Source organism: Daldinia caldariorum (genome assembly GCF_022478825.1).
Source record: "Daldinia caldariorum strain CBS 122874 unplaced genomic scaffold F4812scaffold_9, whole genome shotgun sequence".
Lineage (NCBI taxonomy): Eukaryota > Fungi > Ascomycota > Sordariomycetes > Xylariales > Hypoxylaceae > Daldinia > Daldinia caldariorum.
In genome coordinates this window covers 1,025,954-1,041,804 of record NW_025953045.1, presented here as the reverse complement: position 1 = coordinate 1,041,804, position 15,851 = coordinate 1,025,954, and the positions used below count along the sequence as shown (strand labels likewise).

The window sequence follows — 15,851 nt, the reverse complement described above, 5'->3', positions numbered from 1 at the left end:
AAGCATACCTAGTACAACACACATAATAAGGTCATAAGGTAAGGTCGCAGGACCTCGTTGAAAGTAGGTACCCCATCAATCCCTCAGCTCATCATCCGGCCGCCTTGAATACCTTCTCTTACTTTCCAAACATTCATACCCTAACTGAGCACTAAACCCTATGTGCATATTACGCCGACTCCGACCCCGATAATCCTAATGACGAAGACATAAGTAAAATTGACGAGCAGTGCAGTAGAATGGAACAAAGAATCCTTACAATTAGCAGAGCGCTATTGGCGCTCAACCGTAACCTCGTTTCTCACTATTACAACGCCTTCTTCCGGCTTCTCCCCGCGCGCTCCATTTCTCAGCGGGGTGACATTCACATCGTGGCCCTGGTCCTGCAGCTCGATATACGGCCCGTCTCCGTTCGTGCTGAACATCGTGCCCATCAGGCTCTTGGTGAAGTACGGGTCGGAGGGCGGGTGCGACGAGCCCTTCGATTCGTTCCACCCCCGCACCTGGGACGCGGTCGGGCGCTTCGGCGTGTTGGCCTGCAGGCGGTTCCGCTTGCGGAACAGGAACGCGAGCTCCGGGAAGCACACGCACAGGTTCCCCGAGGCGAGCTCCGCCGCGCCCCAGAGGAGGATCTCCGGCTGTCGCCAGGACGTGTCTTTGTTGCCGCTGTTCTTCAGCCGCACGACAAACCCGACTACCGCGAAGATCGGAGCGCTGTACGTTACGCGATAAGTATGCCATCTGCAAGTCGTTTGCGGAACACCTTTCTTTTTCTCCAACTCAACGATCTTCTTCTGCGTTTTTTTTTTTCTTTTCTTCTCTTGCGGAAAGAAATAAAGCATGAAAGACATACCATAGACCAAAGGTAAACGCCAAGACGACCAGCGTCTGCTTGAACTTATCCATCTGGAGCTGCCGGACGGCGTGGATCGGAAGCAGCAGGATGAGGAAATCGGTCACGGTGTTGAAGCCTCCGCTAATGTTCAAGATGAGGTTCGTCTGCACGCAGGTCCCGGGGAGCGTCTTGTCCCAGATCCTCTCGCGCGGGTTACACTCGAAGATCTTGACGAAGGTGGTGATGCCGTAGAAGCCGCTGATCAGGACGATCAGCGTGACGATAGCGATGTCGAACAAGCTCCACCGGATGGGCGAGAACACGCGACGGTACAGCCAGAGGACCGCGAGCTTGGTGACGCCGATCATGACGCCGTACTCGATGGACGCGACGTTGAACCAATACGAAGCCTCGTGGAATTCGGCCGGCGTGATATCCCAGCCGTGCTGACCGCCGTGGTGGGACATGGTCGTCCTCATAATGCCGCAGTAGGCGATGGTACCCGCCCACGCGATCGTCACTATGAAGTCCTCGAAGATCCACGTGCGCTTAATGACGATGCGGGCATAGCATCGCAGAATGAAGAATATGGTCACGAAAGGGATACATATCCCTATGGTAATGTCGGCCAGTCGGGCTAGGGAAGCCGGATTGTCGGGGTTAGATTTTACGCCAGGCGGCGGCTCCAGGGCCGGCGTAAATGTGGGTGTAGGAGGAGCCGTCGAGATCTCTGACATTCTGGGGGCCATGGACACGAAGTCGAGCGAAGGGAGAGGGGGGAAGAATGGGCCGAGTGAGATTACGCTAGCATATATAAAAGCTGTAGGGTCATGGTATCCTATTCCTAGGTGGCTGGCCTAGGATCATTAATTCCATATGGTAGCGAGTAAGGCTTATGTCCTATTTGTTTGATTCGTAATATAATATAAGAGGTACCTACCTACTTTTATTCAGCGGCGTTCCCACCCCCTCGTTGGAGTTGCATTAAAAGCTGACACCACCCATAACATAAACGCCTCCTTTCCAGCTTTCCATGCAGATATTCCATGGCGACATGGGTCTTTGCATCCGTTTCTGACATGCAGTGTACCAGCGCGGAGATGATATATGATATCCTGCTGCAACTCCTCCCACACGACTTAATTAATACCTACCTAGCCCATCGCGAGTCAGCTATGCCAGGCGATCGGGCATGAGACAAGATGAACATCGTGCTGAACCAAAAGTCCGGCGTGCATGCCACCTGAGCCGTAATTCAGGTTCTAGATGTTTGCTGCGTAGCGTGCTGAAATGCACCTATTGCACGACTTCGCAGCAGCCCCTTACACGGCAGGCGTAAATAAGCAATGATAGAAAGGGCCGGAGCGAAATAATACTAGGTGCATTGAGGCAATTCTTTTTTACTATGTATACGAGTCCGTAGGTAGTTATCAATTGAAAGGATTGGCCCTTTCGGGTTCAATCTATCCCGATCCTCCCTTTCAATCCTTCGCCACGTTGTTTATGATTTGTATGATACCCTTCCATTGCATTGTTCCTGTCGGGGCACTTTTGTAGACAATCTGCTACCAAAAAGCAATTGGGTTACCTTTTTTTTTTTTTTTTTTTTGGTTCTCCCAAAGTCTTTTTTTCTCCCCTTTCTCCTCATCTCTCTCAAGTCGCTCTGGTATTACAAGCTGAGCAATAATGGGCAATTTAGGTACGCCACACTTCAATATAACTTTGTGTCGCCGACGATATAGGGCAATGCTAACCCAAGCGCTTAGACCGCGACGTAACCGAGTCAACCTCGACGTTACCTGCCCCCGACACCCTGTCGGAGGCCGAGGAGTCGAAGTTGATGCGCAAGATCGACCTCCACGTGCTGCCCATGCTCTTTTTAATCTATGTGGCAGCCTTTCTTGATAGGTAAGTAAGCCGCTCTTATGTGTATGTGTGTATGTGTATATGTGTGTGTGTGCGAGAGGTCGCCGACTAAAACATGGTGTGGTCTTCCAGGGCGAACATATCGAATGCCCTCACCATGAGGTTACCAGAGGAGTTGGGATTGACTGGCCAACAGCCTAACATAGCGCTGGCCGTATTCTTTGTTCCTTACATTATCTTCGAAATACCTTCAAACATCTTAATGAAACGATTTAGCCCTCATGTATGGCTATCTATTTGCATCTTCGGTTTCGGTGTGGTGATGCTGGGACAGGGCTTCATTAAGAACTACAGCGGCCTGATTGCAACGCGCTTCTTCCTTGGACTTTTCGAAGCTGGCATCTTCCCGGGGAGTTTCTATCTAATAAGTTTCTGGTATAAGCGACAGGAGTCGCAGAAGAGGTTCACCGTTTATTTCTGCTCCGTCATCCTAGCTTCTGCGTTCGGCGGTCTGCTCGCCTCCGCAATTGCGGAAATGGACGGGATACGGGGCCTAAGTAACTGGAGGTGGATTTTTATATTAGAAGGGATTCTGACTATTCTAGTGGCTATCGCAGGGTATTTCTTCGTCAGCGATTTCCCTGGCGAAGCGAAGTGGCTATCTGAGAGGGAGAAGCAATTCGTTCTGGCAAAAACGCGTTCGCACGAGACCGCTGCGGAACAAAAAATCACTGGGAAAGATATTATCGAGTTTTTCAAGGATCCGAAAAATTACCTCGGTGCGATAATGTACTTCTGTAGGTCTTTTTTTTCTTTTTCTTTTTTTTTTCTTCAAGTTACATCCATCCATCCCTTCCAAGTAATCCCGTGCTAAGTCCTACCAGGTGTCGTCGTCCCGGTTTATGCATTCGCCTATTTTACACCCACAATCGTCAAGACGCTCGGATACTCGGTAGTTCAAACACAGCTGCATTCGATTCCACCCTTTGCAGCTGCGCTTGGATTGTGTCTTGTTCTAACATATCTGTCAGATCGAGCAGATAGTCGTCTCCCATTCATCTTGTTCCCAATCGCGATTCTTATCGCGGGACTTGCGATTTTAATGACGACGCACGCGAACTTCTCGGTGCAATATGCAGGAATTTGCTTAGTCTGTATGGGTGCCTTCAGTGCGGGACCCGTTGTTATTTGTTGGTATCTCATGAACCTCCAGGGACATAAGCAGAGAAGCATTGGCTCCGCCTGGATGATCAGCTTTGGTAATACGGGGGGGATTCTAGCGCCTTTCTCATTTCTACCAAAAGACGCACCGTACTATCATCCTGGCTACTCGGCGTGTATGGCGGTCGCCGTGGTGGGGGTTGCCACAAATATCTGTTATGCGCTCCTCATACTGAGGGAGAGACGCAGGGTACATCGTGATGGCGGAGCCGAAAAGACGCATGATCTGTCATTGTAGATGGTACTTGACCGAAATCTGCGGGTGATAACACATCGGCTTAATCGCTAGAAAAAAGTTGGACTTGTTAGTACATACTTAAAGGCTCGTACAGATACAACCGCATATACAACCGCAAATACGACGTAAGGGAGTGTAACACCGGCTTGTTGCTCCGCCTTGTCAAGTACAATGAATTTTTTTTTACTGGATATAAAACCTATAATATCCGCCTGTCAGGGCTAAGGAGCTGGTACATTGGAATTTGTCCATATCGTATTCTTCTAGATTATATTTCCTAGAGCATCATATATGTTAGTTAGATCATAGATTTTAAATTTCTTTCTTTTTTCCCCCTATTCCCATGGCCGCCGAACTAGAATCGGGCCTCGTGTCTAAGCACTCTGAAGGTACGCTTAGCCCTACGCCGCAAACACATTCCCGTTTATATTGCTAAGAGCCTACAGTAGGAGTCCATGTTGTATCTACAGAACCTGTCGTGGCTGGTTCGGCTCCTGCCGAACTGGCTGCAGGTATGTCTACGGTAAGCTTCCGCCAGTCAATAATAGAGCAGCGATCGGTGCTAATGTACCTATGCCGACATGTAGGCTCGGAAGCTGTTCATATCTACCACAGTCATTCTAATGAACTTCAATGTCACCTTGGGTTCATCTCTCCCCAGCGGAGCAGGAGATACGTTAAACGCCCATTTTGGCGTTACGTCCGAACTTCAGAAGCCATTACCTGTAGCTGTCTTCCTTATTGGATATAGTAAGTAAACTTCTGGGTCAACTTCTTTGCTTCAGAAATAAGGGAATGGGGGGATTATTTGAAATATATTCTAACAAGGCCTTTCAAGTATTCGGTCCCATAATATTCGCCCCTCTCTCTGAATCGTGGGGCCGCCGTCCAGTCTTCCTGGTATCTTTCGGCATCTATACAGCATTTACCCTAGGATGTGCCCTCGCCCCAAACTGGCCAGTCTTTCTTTTCTTTCGCTTTCTGCTCGGCTGTGGGGCTGCCGCACCGCAAACGGTGTCGGGTGGGCTCTTTTGTGATATCTATCCCGATCTAGGACCCCGCGGTCTGGCTATGACAATGCTGGGCCTGACAAGTAACATTGGACCCCTCGTGGGGCCTATCATTTCAGGGTTTACCTCAACAAAGGTTTGGCAGTGGCAGTTTTGGAGCGCTTTGATTCTTGCCGGGGCTAATTGGCCGATGTTGCTTTTTATGCCCGAAACATTTGCTCCTGTAGTCAACGCTCGCAGTTCAAAAAACGCCACAAAGGAGAAGCAACGCCAATCAGCAACCACTTCTGTTATAACAGGTAAAGCCCAATCAAGCCTCAGGAACCGTGTGAGGATTCTGGCGCGCCCTATCCGTATCCTTACGGAGCCACTTGTTTTCTTCACGGATCTCTTCATCCTCTACCAATATGTTATCTACTTCCTCTACTTTGGGGCGTATCCAGTGATCTTCCGCGGTACATATGCAATGTCCAGCGGGATTTCTTCGCTGATGTTTGTCCCTACTGGTATCGGAGGTATTTTTGCCATAGCTATATTTGTGGCTTGGGATAAATTTCATAAAAGAAGTGTAGAAAGAGGAAGGCCGTGGGCTCTTCAGGAAGAGTACCGACGACTTCCGCTGGCCTGTCTGGGTGGTCCCCTGTTCGCCCTCTCTGAGTTCTGGTTGGGGTGGACTGCGAGGCCAAGCATTCATTGGGCGGTTCCCGCATTATCAGGCATATCGTTAGGCATCGGGATTGACCTTACATTTCTAGCACTAAACAACTACCTCACGGATGCATACGGCATATACAGCGCATCGGCGTTAGCATCAAGTGTGTTTACGCGAAACATCTTCGCAGCGCTTCTCATTCCCCTTACAACATATCCGTTATACGAGAACCTAGGTACAGATTGGGCTTGTACATTACTGGGCTGTTTATGCGTTGCTCTAACCCCGATCCCGTTTGCGTTTATTCGCTGGGGACCGGCGATGAGAAGGCGGAGCGCCTTCTGCCAACAGTTAGCTCGTATGAAGAATGAGGATGATGGTGGAAACATGGTGGTCCCTCTTTGACCGAGTTAATTCCGATACACGCGTTGCACATATATAGTACATAGGTAGAGGGGGGTAAGCTTTTATGGCAATCCGAATGGTTGGTATTCGAAATTTGTGTTGGAAGTAGAAGCTCCATAGAAAGTTTTGAAGGATTGGTTCTGCCTCATTCTCCCTCACTCTCAATTGCACCAGTCATATAAGTAGAATCCAATTGCCCAGCCATTCCCCGAGGAAGGAGGGTTACACAAAAGTAACGTCGGGGAGTGATTCAGCGTCAAGATGTACCCTTAAGCTTATTATGAAGTAATTAATAACTACCTAACATAGTTCTCAGCTAATATCAACCATACTCCACTACAGTTCTATCTGCTAATTTTTTTGTTACCCCTATCATATCATTATATCAAATATTTTACGAAGGTATTTCATATATCAATTACTACCTAAGCGAAAGGCTTCCAGTCCCATAGTCGTAGGTACCTAGGTAGAAAACGTATTTCGTAAGACCCACTATATAATGTTGCATTAGTTCCCGCTGTGGAGTACGGGGATACATGGGGTTGTTACGCTAGGCCCGCTTTAATAATGCAAATGAACATAACTCTCGCCACATAAAACTTTATGAATTAGTCGGGTAGATACCAGATGAACCATTCAAATTTAGACGAACGTCAGAACCATATCAAAAGAAATCTCACAAGTATTCGATACTATAGTAGAGAGTACAGGGCGAGCAAGTAGCCGTTTGCTCCATTTAGGCCAGACCTAAAACAGCAGCTCCTTTACTGAGCGTATGAAGACTCAACGCTATCCCCGACCTGTAGCGCAGGGTCCGACTCAAAATTAGCCCTCTTCTCAGCATATGAGGATTCGTCCGCGTTTCCAACATGAAGCAATGGATCGGCTTCAAAGTTAGCCCTCTTCTCTGCGTATGAAGACTCAGCCGCATTTCCCACGTGTAGTAACGGGTCGGCTTCAAAGTTGGCCCTTTTCTCTGCGTACGAAGACTCTTCAGAGTTCCCAACATGTAGTAATGGGTCGGCCTCAAAGTCTAATGAAATCAGCATTTTCTCTGGTAGATACCTGGTATTACTTATGGTTCTGGATGGACATACTCTTAGGCTGCGGTGTTGGAACAGCAACCGCGATCGCGGCAATTAAGGGGAGTAGAACGAAGCTCTTCATGGCGAAGGATAGATATTCAAATATTTATTTCTAAATAGTGGGAGGAGTTCCACTTGACATCGACTGTGACAAAGTAGCGCGTGTTTCGATGATGGCTGAAGCAAGAGAGGAATTATTGAGACATGCTCTCGAATAGCATCCCCTTTATATCATTTCGATGCCTCGCCGTGCTATACTGCTCGGTAGTTGTCATGCCCGCTAGATCATAGGGCTGAGCCAGGGAGAAAACGCCTCCCCCGCTCCGCACGGGTGTAATCGCTATGGGAACTAATAAGCTTGCAGATCCCTTGCCGCTTAGCACAGAACCATAGATTAGGCCGGCTTACATGTGGAGGACAAAACCTAGCCTACTCCAATGGTTTCATTCTGAGTTGATACCTATTCTTCAATACTCATCTATGGAGTTGCAGTCCCAAGGCCAAATCAACCTATAAGGTAAGTCGGCCTAGATATCGCATCATCCCAAGTTGTTACAATATGCATATGCCATGGCCCCCACCTACGTCTTCGTTCTGGCCAAACCCATCAAACGTAAGCAGTGACGGACTCAACTCCAACCCCCATTTACACCGAACGAAAGTCCCTTAAGGAAGAATTGCAAACCCCGCCTCTTCTGCGGCCGATATTATCATATGTTGTGTACCAGGTAGGTAAGCTTGAGAATTCTATTAAGTACCGTATTCGGGGAAAACTTTACCACCTACTTACCACTTTTACTGCTATCCCACTACTTATTCGATACACCAGGTGGCTTATCTAATCCCATTACTGGCACCCAATATCTCACTATCAATCAAAGCCATGTCCCTAAACTTCGCCTATCACGCCCTCTCGGCCTCTTCTTTAGACTCTCCTCTAACAGCATCCGCTGATGAAAAGGAAGAGGAATACACAGAGTGCAAACATTGCGCAGTTCATAACAGAACTCGGAGATATCACTGGGTCGCTCATGTCGTAAACTCGACTATCATTATCGTTCTATCAATCCTTTTGATACGCTCCTATGACGGTGCCCTCATAGCTGCAAGATGTTGGGACATGCATAATTATTACTGTGAGGAACCCCCCACCCCCTCCCTTTCTATTTGCGTCTTATCACATGTTAGCGGTTAAACTCACAGTCTTTCACCCAGCCCCGGTTAACGAGGCCTTGGCTACGCAGCCCTACATCACTGTCCGGTTCAATGGGTCGCTCTGGTATGAATCGCCTTTCAAAGGACCCCCCACTCCGGATGTCGAGGAGGCCTGGCACTCAGTTATGAAGTACGGGATGATTGCCGTATCAGCTTCAGACTACGAGAAGGTCAACCATTCAACCCGCACCGCAGTCCAATTTCCTAAGGAAGCCGGAGGCGGTTATATGGTAACAACAGTCGGAACACATCAACTCCACTGTCTGCATTTTCTCTGGCAAGATCACCATCGCGCTTACTTCCCGGACGTTATGCGGAAGGTCGAAGATGTCCCCGAGCTTTACGAACGGCACTTTGAGCACTGCGTGGACTACATCAGACAGAGCATCATGTGTAAGTTCGACACAGGCTTGGTAACGTATGACTGGGTCCTGCAGCACCAGAATCCGACACCCAATTCAAACGCCATGCACAAGTGCGTAGATTGGGATGCGGCACAGGAGTGGTTGCGAGATCGCGCCGTCGAAATTCCTGATGGGTTTGAGTGGAGGCAACCTGAGGGACAAGAAAGTCTACCATGGAACCCTTGATGAAGCTTCTAACGTGGAGGGTAGTGATTTGAGAAACGATAGGTGGTCGGCACCCGCCGGTAGATGCAATAAGAATGTTGAGCAACCCTCTTGAGAAGGGGAAAAGAGAGTCACAACATAAGATGGTCGAGGCTAGAATCAGCTCCTGGCGAATCATCTCCCTAGTTCATAGCCCCCAAATTCAATAGTAAATAGTAAGATCTACGTTACTCTCGGAGAGTTTGACAAATACGCCCAACACTTCAGTTATTCAGCCGCAACGGCCCGAATAGAGAGAAATAATCTTACAACTGATCGATTCATTCAGGAGGAATCAAAGAGAACAGACTTGATATGGTTGATTGTTCTGGCTGAGGATAGAGTCTACCAAGACTAACAGCAGAAGCTATATCAATGTACTGCAACGTCGGGTTGGTCGACTACCTAAATTGATTTGCGACCGCATAACTCCTTCACCTGAAGTGGAATGCAGGCCCAGGCGAGACCCCTACCCCTACATAATAGAGACGGGAGTGGCTTGACCAAGCCTTGACAAAACATGAATGGGGGATTGTCGTGCACATGCACTGTTAGATCAATGCTCCATTGGCTCCTCGCATCATACCCCAACCGCATTGTGACAGCGCTCGGTACCAACTTTGGAACCTAATCAACATCTACATACCACTACATATACCACTACATAGCAATGTCGCCCGCTTTGCCTAGGCTTGGCTGGTGTCACAAAAGCTTAAAGGAGGTAGTACTTTACGATAGGAGATATGATTCAGTTTCGTTGCAGACTAATAATGGTCACCGGATATCAAGTGGCTGATAACTTTACTCCAACCGTACTACAGTAGGTAAAACATCCATGAAGAATCATATATCGTCGTCGGCTCGTCACTCTAGCGTACGGTGGCGCATGCATCAAGCTTGATCGTAACGCTACCTACCTCTACCAGATCTCCAGCGGGAGGAACCGCGAACCTGCACAATTTTATACCTCATACTAGGTACATACATCCCGTCAGCCTCCAGGCGCACATACGTGCGCACGACAAACCTAGCGATGATTTCAGGCACTCCGGATTCGGACGGCGGAGGATTACTATGTTACATCCTAGCGGCGCATACATGGAATCCTTCGGCCATCGAACCATTAATGAATTCGACGAGGAAGATTCAAAAAAAAAAAAAAAAAGTCCGCTACTTCAAACTGCTACCCTCTTAAAACCAGCAAAATGCCAAAAAAAGAAAAACCGCTTGCATACCGAGATAGATGTATGCGGTAGATACGGAGTAAACAGATTTGAAGGATCTGTTGGAGTGTGGTAGGTACCTACCTACCTAACCTAGATTCATTTCCCGAGACATGACGAAATAACTGTGCCGTTCCTTTACACGGAAAGTACCTAACAAAGAGGGCAGAGTATCTCTCTTGGAAGACCTCAGGAGACAATCGTTCCAGCACCTTTCGGGCCCGAAGCATGTCGATGCAACTGAGCTATCGGAAAGATCTTGATTCCAACTACCAAGAGACAGGGAAGCCTAAAAATAGGTATGTGACGAAGAAAGCTATCGGCAGATGGATTCGATAAAAAAAAAAGTTTCATTTCGCTATCTACTATCACTTACTTAGTGGTAGTTAATCAGGAGAAGTGTCAGCAACCTACCTGAGTACCTGCTACTTAAGATATTAACTCTATGGATTCGGGTATGTGTAATCCGTGAGACAATGATCTAGCAGGCAACCGCTTGGTTGCACACGTAGCTTATTACGCAGGCACCGGAAATTGAAAGATAGCAGAATCTGCAAATAGGTATTAAGCCGGAGATTCAAGCCATAGGCGCTGAAGAAGGCTCAAGCCCAGGAGCCTACGGAAGATACACCATAGTGGGGTTCCCTCTGACCACGCATCGCCCCCCGCGGGGAAGTGGGCTTTCGCTGATGGCTTACCTCCGAATGGGAATAACGTAGCCTTCATTTCGAGGTGAATATTTGCCCAAAGGATATTAGCTAATGAGTGCATACGAGGTCTCGTTACCTCTAGGTACCTAGGTTAAGTGGACTTCGATCAACCAGCCCCTGGGTGCTGGATGCCTCCGAAGCCCTAAGTCTCTGGCTCTCACTGCGAATTGCTACACTTCCTAAAGCCTAGGCGCAGAGAGTTTAATACTATTGTGGGAAGACCATGGAATTGTAGGAAATGAATACTACGTGAATCATGTGAGCATTTTGACAAGTACATAATATAGGAGGTAGGTAGGTGTAGAAAAGCTATATGCAAAAATAGGGGCACACCAAGCACGAGGTTTCGACTGAATATCTACAACTTTAGCTACCCCTTTAGTCGAGCCCATCATTCACGATCCATAGAATTAAACGAGCATTCTCTCTCACCCATGAAAGTCGCAGCATTATCATGGTTATTGTAAGGGTTAGGAAGACATACAGGTACCTAAGTTAGCTTAACGAACAATCTGAACGTTCCCCTGATGGGCGCATACATAGGTTCAAGAAATGCACGTACGCCTTCTCGCCAGCTCAAGGCCTCAGTGTTGGTATTGATTTCGAGATAACTCCCCATAAGGACCTTGTTCTGCTGACTCCTCTCGTTGTGCTCTCCTCTTGGTCCATCGAGCCTGTTCTTCGATATGTGCCCCTTTCCAGCCAGAGCAAGAGCCTATCTACTTATGATTGAAAGGAGATGATCGCTGCCTGCGGTCGCGACAATCCGCTATGTAGCACCTCATGAGCCTAACCCTGTTCATTATTCATTCGGGGCTGTATCGACTTGTGTGATCGCGTGCTAATCCCTCATAGATGCGCTGCATTCTTAATTTCATACGCGGTTACCCCCCGCTTGTGAGTGAAGGTTCACGGTTCGGCTTGGCTGGTCTGGCAGCCAGATCCTGACGGGATAATAATAATTCCTATCTACAGGCTTCTAGGTTTAGCTGATCCAGTCTCGCCCCGTGCTACTTTATGGTGATAGCGAAAGATGTCTTGAGATCCTACTGTGCATCTGTACCTACCCTAGCCAGGAAAGGGCAGTGCTTTAGAGAGAGTTAATCCTTCGGTCTTGTCGAGATTTTTGTCGATAGTTTTGACAACCTCATGTCATCAATGGTGGAGTGAACTTTGACTATCAGGATACTGGACGAGTTTCGTGTGTTCGCGAACGTGACTAAGACTGCTCACGAAGTGACTCGGCGCAAGGAACAACGAACCATTGGCGATATATTCTTGCCATCCGTGAACTTTCCTAGGTTAGATAATACAAATTGAAGCCCAAATCGCAACTTATCTTAAGGCAAGCAATAACAGATCACTTCTACCACATAGTTCATATTGCTGGCATAGACTTTAGATGTGACTTTTATCAGGAGCTAGGTATTTCCAGCACTTTGAATATACCACAGCTTCCTAAGAAAAGAATCTTCGAGTCTCTTACTGCCTACCAACTTCCTTTAGACTCCGAAATACGGATCTTAACACTGATTTGGCGCCAGGTACGGCACTCATACACTATTGGGATTCACGAGGCAAATCTTAGTTGAGCTTCGCGTGCCGCCGTGAGCTGCTCTTGTGATTACCTACCTCCGTGGTCAAATCATGCCAATATTCTTAAGATGATAATAGGTAGTGCGTAGAGACTCGTTATGTTGGTACCTGAGCGAAACTTTCTCTGCTGCCTAACGATATGCCCTGAGCTGGTTCTCTAGTATCCTACAAACGGAAGCATGATCTTATAGTCTCTTTAGTGGCTGGAATAATTCGCAGTTGCATGTCATCAAGTCTCTTGAAAACGAGTCTACCAGGCTCATTAGTCTATATAGCGTACACGTGAAGATTTATGATTCTTCGCGGTCTCCTTAGAAGCCAAGTGATAAAATACCCTACCTATTATAAAAGCACTAATCGCAGGCTATTAATTCTTGATTCGTGTCGGCGGATTCCATGTCACGATTACTTGAATAGGGCTCCGACGAAGACATGCTCGGCAAATTAGTTGAGAGAGACTAGAGTCTAATACTTACCACTTGTGTCCTCGTATTGGAAACGATTCATTCGAAACGAAGCCTCATAGTTTGTACCAGTGACATGGCAAATCTAGGTAGTGCTAAGAAGCTTCTCTACCGCCTACCTGTTGAATATCTTCCATATAAGGTATAGGTAAGGTGCCTAGGTAGGAGGTAGTTATATCAGTCTAGAGACGATTACCTCATTGGACATGTATAAGCGGTGGTGGTAATAACATATATAAGTGCCTATACCTAAAACATCCATAGTCGCTTTGGCGTGTTTATGCCAAAATAAGCTACAGTCTGAGGACCCAAAATAAGAGACAGTAAACAGCATATTTTCAATTTAATTTTGGACGTCGATGGAGAAAAGGAAGTTATAATAAATTTGATAGCACCATCATCATGGCCATATATATAACACTAAGATGAAATAGTTCTTTAGTTTGCGGAGAAATAACAGGGTTTGCTCATCTCGAGAGAGATCTGCGGAGGACATAGTGTTAGTCTTGTTATACCTTATCTACTTCCTACCGTTGCGCGGCATCACGCGCGATAAGGAGGTGTCACTTTACTGGATGACTTTTACCTTCTCCTATCAACTCGGCGGGGAAGATTGCATCACATATACCTACCAGTTAACCTACCTAACCAAGGTATGGCGTCTAGATTATCGCCGTTTTCTGGGGCATATTTTGTTACCTAACTCCCCTACGTACGTTTCCAACTTGATAGGTCTCCGGAGCATTCTGATGTAGGTATTATCTCCTAACTCGCAAATCTTATCTGCACGCCGCCGCTAGTAACGCCGCCGAGAACGGTCACGAGCGCCGAGCATACTTGATTGTCGGCCTCGAACCCGAGATATCTCCACCCTCGGGCTTCCTTGTCGATTCCAAACTAGCTTCGTCTTCATAGAATGATGAACAACTGGGAACAGTATAAATCGTCAAGCATCCTGTCCTCCGTATATCTCGATGTTCGTCTTCTTTCGAACAGATCACCTCAATCTGGAATTACGAGCGGGCTGAATGTCGGCTTCAATCAAAATCCCTTTTACATCATAGCGATAACGAAGGAGTAGCCAGGCATTGCAGAATGGCGTTCTCTTCGCCTGTTGACCAGGAGGGTGGGCAGGGTTATAAGGACTTGCGGAGATTGAGCGATGGTTGTGCTTCCGTAACCAAGGACTATTGGAGGAAGCTCTCTTCTCAAGACAATTTCAAAGAATCTGTATACGGCGGCATACTTGCGTTTGTGCTGCTATCCACGACACTTGTATATATCATCCAGAGACGAAGGCTTAGCAAGCACGCCACGCGCCCGTCTACACCTACCACACCAGGACTTGAAAAGGCAGCATTGAAGAGAAGCAATGCTCAAGCCCGCGAATGGGGTAAATGGATTCCATCGGACTTCCGCATGCCAAAGCCGGAGCCATATCCGAACTGGTCGCTCGAGAACACAAAACCGCTCCCGTATAGGCCGTTCCGATATGGCCCCAAATACAATGTGACCATGGGGCTCCGAACAGTTAAGCACGTCGATTGGATTGAGCTTGATAATCATTATCCACGATATCATGCGGACAAGGCACGTCGAATCAAGGAACGCGGCGATAAGTGCTGCAAGACAGCGCCTGAAGCGTATCCTGCTGCGGTTGAACTTCTCGAGGACCTGGTTGACTACTTACCGGCACGGTATCCGTCGCTGTACGAGCGGACAGATGTCGGAATTAAAAACCTCTGGTCTGGCGAGAGCTTCGACATAGTTACACGGCCATTAGCGGAGGACCCGATGCGCACCTCGGCGCGGCTGGTGCAAGACGACCTGGCAATTATGATCGAGAAGCCAGACGGCCATTACTATCTGCTAGCGGGCGCAATATTGCTAGCCGGATTCTGGAGGCTGGAAGACAAGTTAGGGATGGGCCTGCCGGAGATCCATACGTCCGGAGATGTGCCGCAGTACAAGGAGAAGCTAGAAAAGGGTATGCTGAACTTCTTCCGACGCCTACGACCGGAGGAGATGGTGGCGCGGAATAATTATTTCCTGCAGGTAGACGATGATCTAGCATGGTCGTGGAGTATCGGCTCAGAAGACTCGCCGGAGGTGAGCTGGAACACAGCAGAGAAGAACCGGGCAATTGAGCATCACTACTTCCGTTCCGAAAGGCAAACGCTCCGACGGCTTCCAAAAAGTGGTGGAGTGGTATTCACGATTCGCACATACTTCCACCCCATCACGGAGGTCGCTGAGGAGGATTATGTCCCGGGACGGCTGGCTAGCGCTATTAGGAGCTGGGGAGACGATGTGAGCCGATATAAGGGAAAGGAAAGATACGGAGAAGTGCTACTCGAGTACTTGGATAAGAAGCATGAGGAGCAGGTAGAGAGGGGTTTGGACCTCAGCCGCGAAGATGAGGTTCGGGCGTATCCATACTAATTGTCAGTACTTTCCAAGACAGAATTGGTGAATCTCTGAGGTTGAGCTTGAGCTTGAAGGGTTTGGAATTGTAAAGTGCTTTGTAGATGGTTAATATGCTTAGAAGCATAGCCTTCAAAGGTTTATGGCATTACGGATCCGTACTAGGTTTAAAGTGAAATGTACCTAAGGTAACAACATTATCGGAATAACGCGACTCCCTGCGCCGTCGTTACGCAACGCAACCTGCAGCTGCAAGCCCGTTGTCCTTTGCGCAGGCGCATGTGGCTTTTTAGTGTAAT

The 15,851-nt window shown here is 47.9% G+C and overlaps 6 protein-coding genes across 6 annotated transcripts; 4 read left to right on the top strand and 2 right to left on the bottom strand.

Annotated features, from left to right (window-relative positions):
* Window positions 1-272: 272 nt before the first annotated feature.
* Window positions 273-1,572, bottom strand: F4812DRAFT_459738 (uncharacterized protein; the record flags this gene model as incomplete). The annotated part of the gene is made up of 2 exons (XM_047937601.1): window positions 273-714; window positions 854-1,572. 2 exons carry the CDS (start codon window positions 1,570-1,572, stop codon window positions 273-275), a joined length of 1,161 nt encoding a protein of 386 aa, XP_047789949.1.
* A 949-nt stretch (window positions 1,573-2,521) lies between these two features.
* F4812DRAFT_471620 (putative allantoate permease) lies at window positions 2,522-4,417 on the top strand (the record flags this gene model as incomplete). Its single annotated transcript, XM_047939113.1, has 4 exons — window positions 2,522-2,534; window positions 2,602-2,743; window positions 2,834-3,498; window positions 3,586-4,417. 4 exons carry the CDS (start codon window positions 2,522-2,524, stop codon window positions 4,158-4,160), a joined length of 1,395 nt encoding a protein of 464 aa, XP_047789948.1. The 3' UTR covers window positions 4,161-4,417.
* Window positions 4,155-6,596, top strand: F4812DRAFT_403258 (major facilitator superfamily protein). Its single transcript, XM_047932255.1, has 4 exons — window positions 4,155-4,549; window positions 4,607-4,683; window positions 4,748-4,910; window positions 4,999-6,596. Exons 1-4 carry the CDS (start codon window positions 4,504-4,506, stop codon window positions 6,225-6,227), a joined length of 1,515 nt encoding a protein of 504 aa, XP_047789947.1. The 5' UTR covers window positions 4,155-4,503; the 3' UTR covers window positions 6,228-6,596.
* A 395-nt stretch (window positions 6,597-6,991) lies between these two features.
* On the bottom strand, window positions 6,992-7,394 carry F4812DRAFT_459735 (uncharacterized protein; the record flags this gene model as incomplete). Its single annotated transcript, XM_047937600.1, has 2 exons — window positions 6,992-7,260; window positions 7,325-7,394. 2 exons carry the CDS (start codon window positions 7,392-7,394, stop codon window positions 6,992-6,994), a joined length of 339 nt encoding a protein of 112 aa, XP_047789946.1.
* Window positions 7,395-7,615: 221 nt separating this feature from the next.
* F4812DRAFT_403218 (uncharacterized protein) lies at window positions 7,616-9,417 on the top strand. Its single transcript, XM_047932254.1, has 2 exons — window positions 7,616-8,448; window positions 8,528-9,417. Exons 1-2 carry the CDS (start codon window positions 8,196-8,198, stop codon window positions 9,115-9,117), a joined length of 843 nt encoding a protein of 280 aa, XP_047789945.1. The 5' UTR covers window positions 7,616-8,195; the 3' UTR covers window positions 9,118-9,417.
* Window positions 9,418-14,053: 4,636 nt separating this feature from the next.
* F4812DRAFT_403119 (uncharacterized protein) lies at window positions 14,054-15,850 on the top strand. Its single transcript, XM_047932251.1, has one exon. The coding sequence runs from the start codon at window positions 14,224-14,226 to the stop codon at window positions 15,568-15,570; it is 1,347 nt and encodes a 448-aa protein (XP_047789944.1). The 5' UTR covers window positions 14,054-14,223; the 3' UTR covers window positions 15,571-15,850.
* The last annotated feature ends 1 nt before the right edge of the window (window position 15,851 follows it).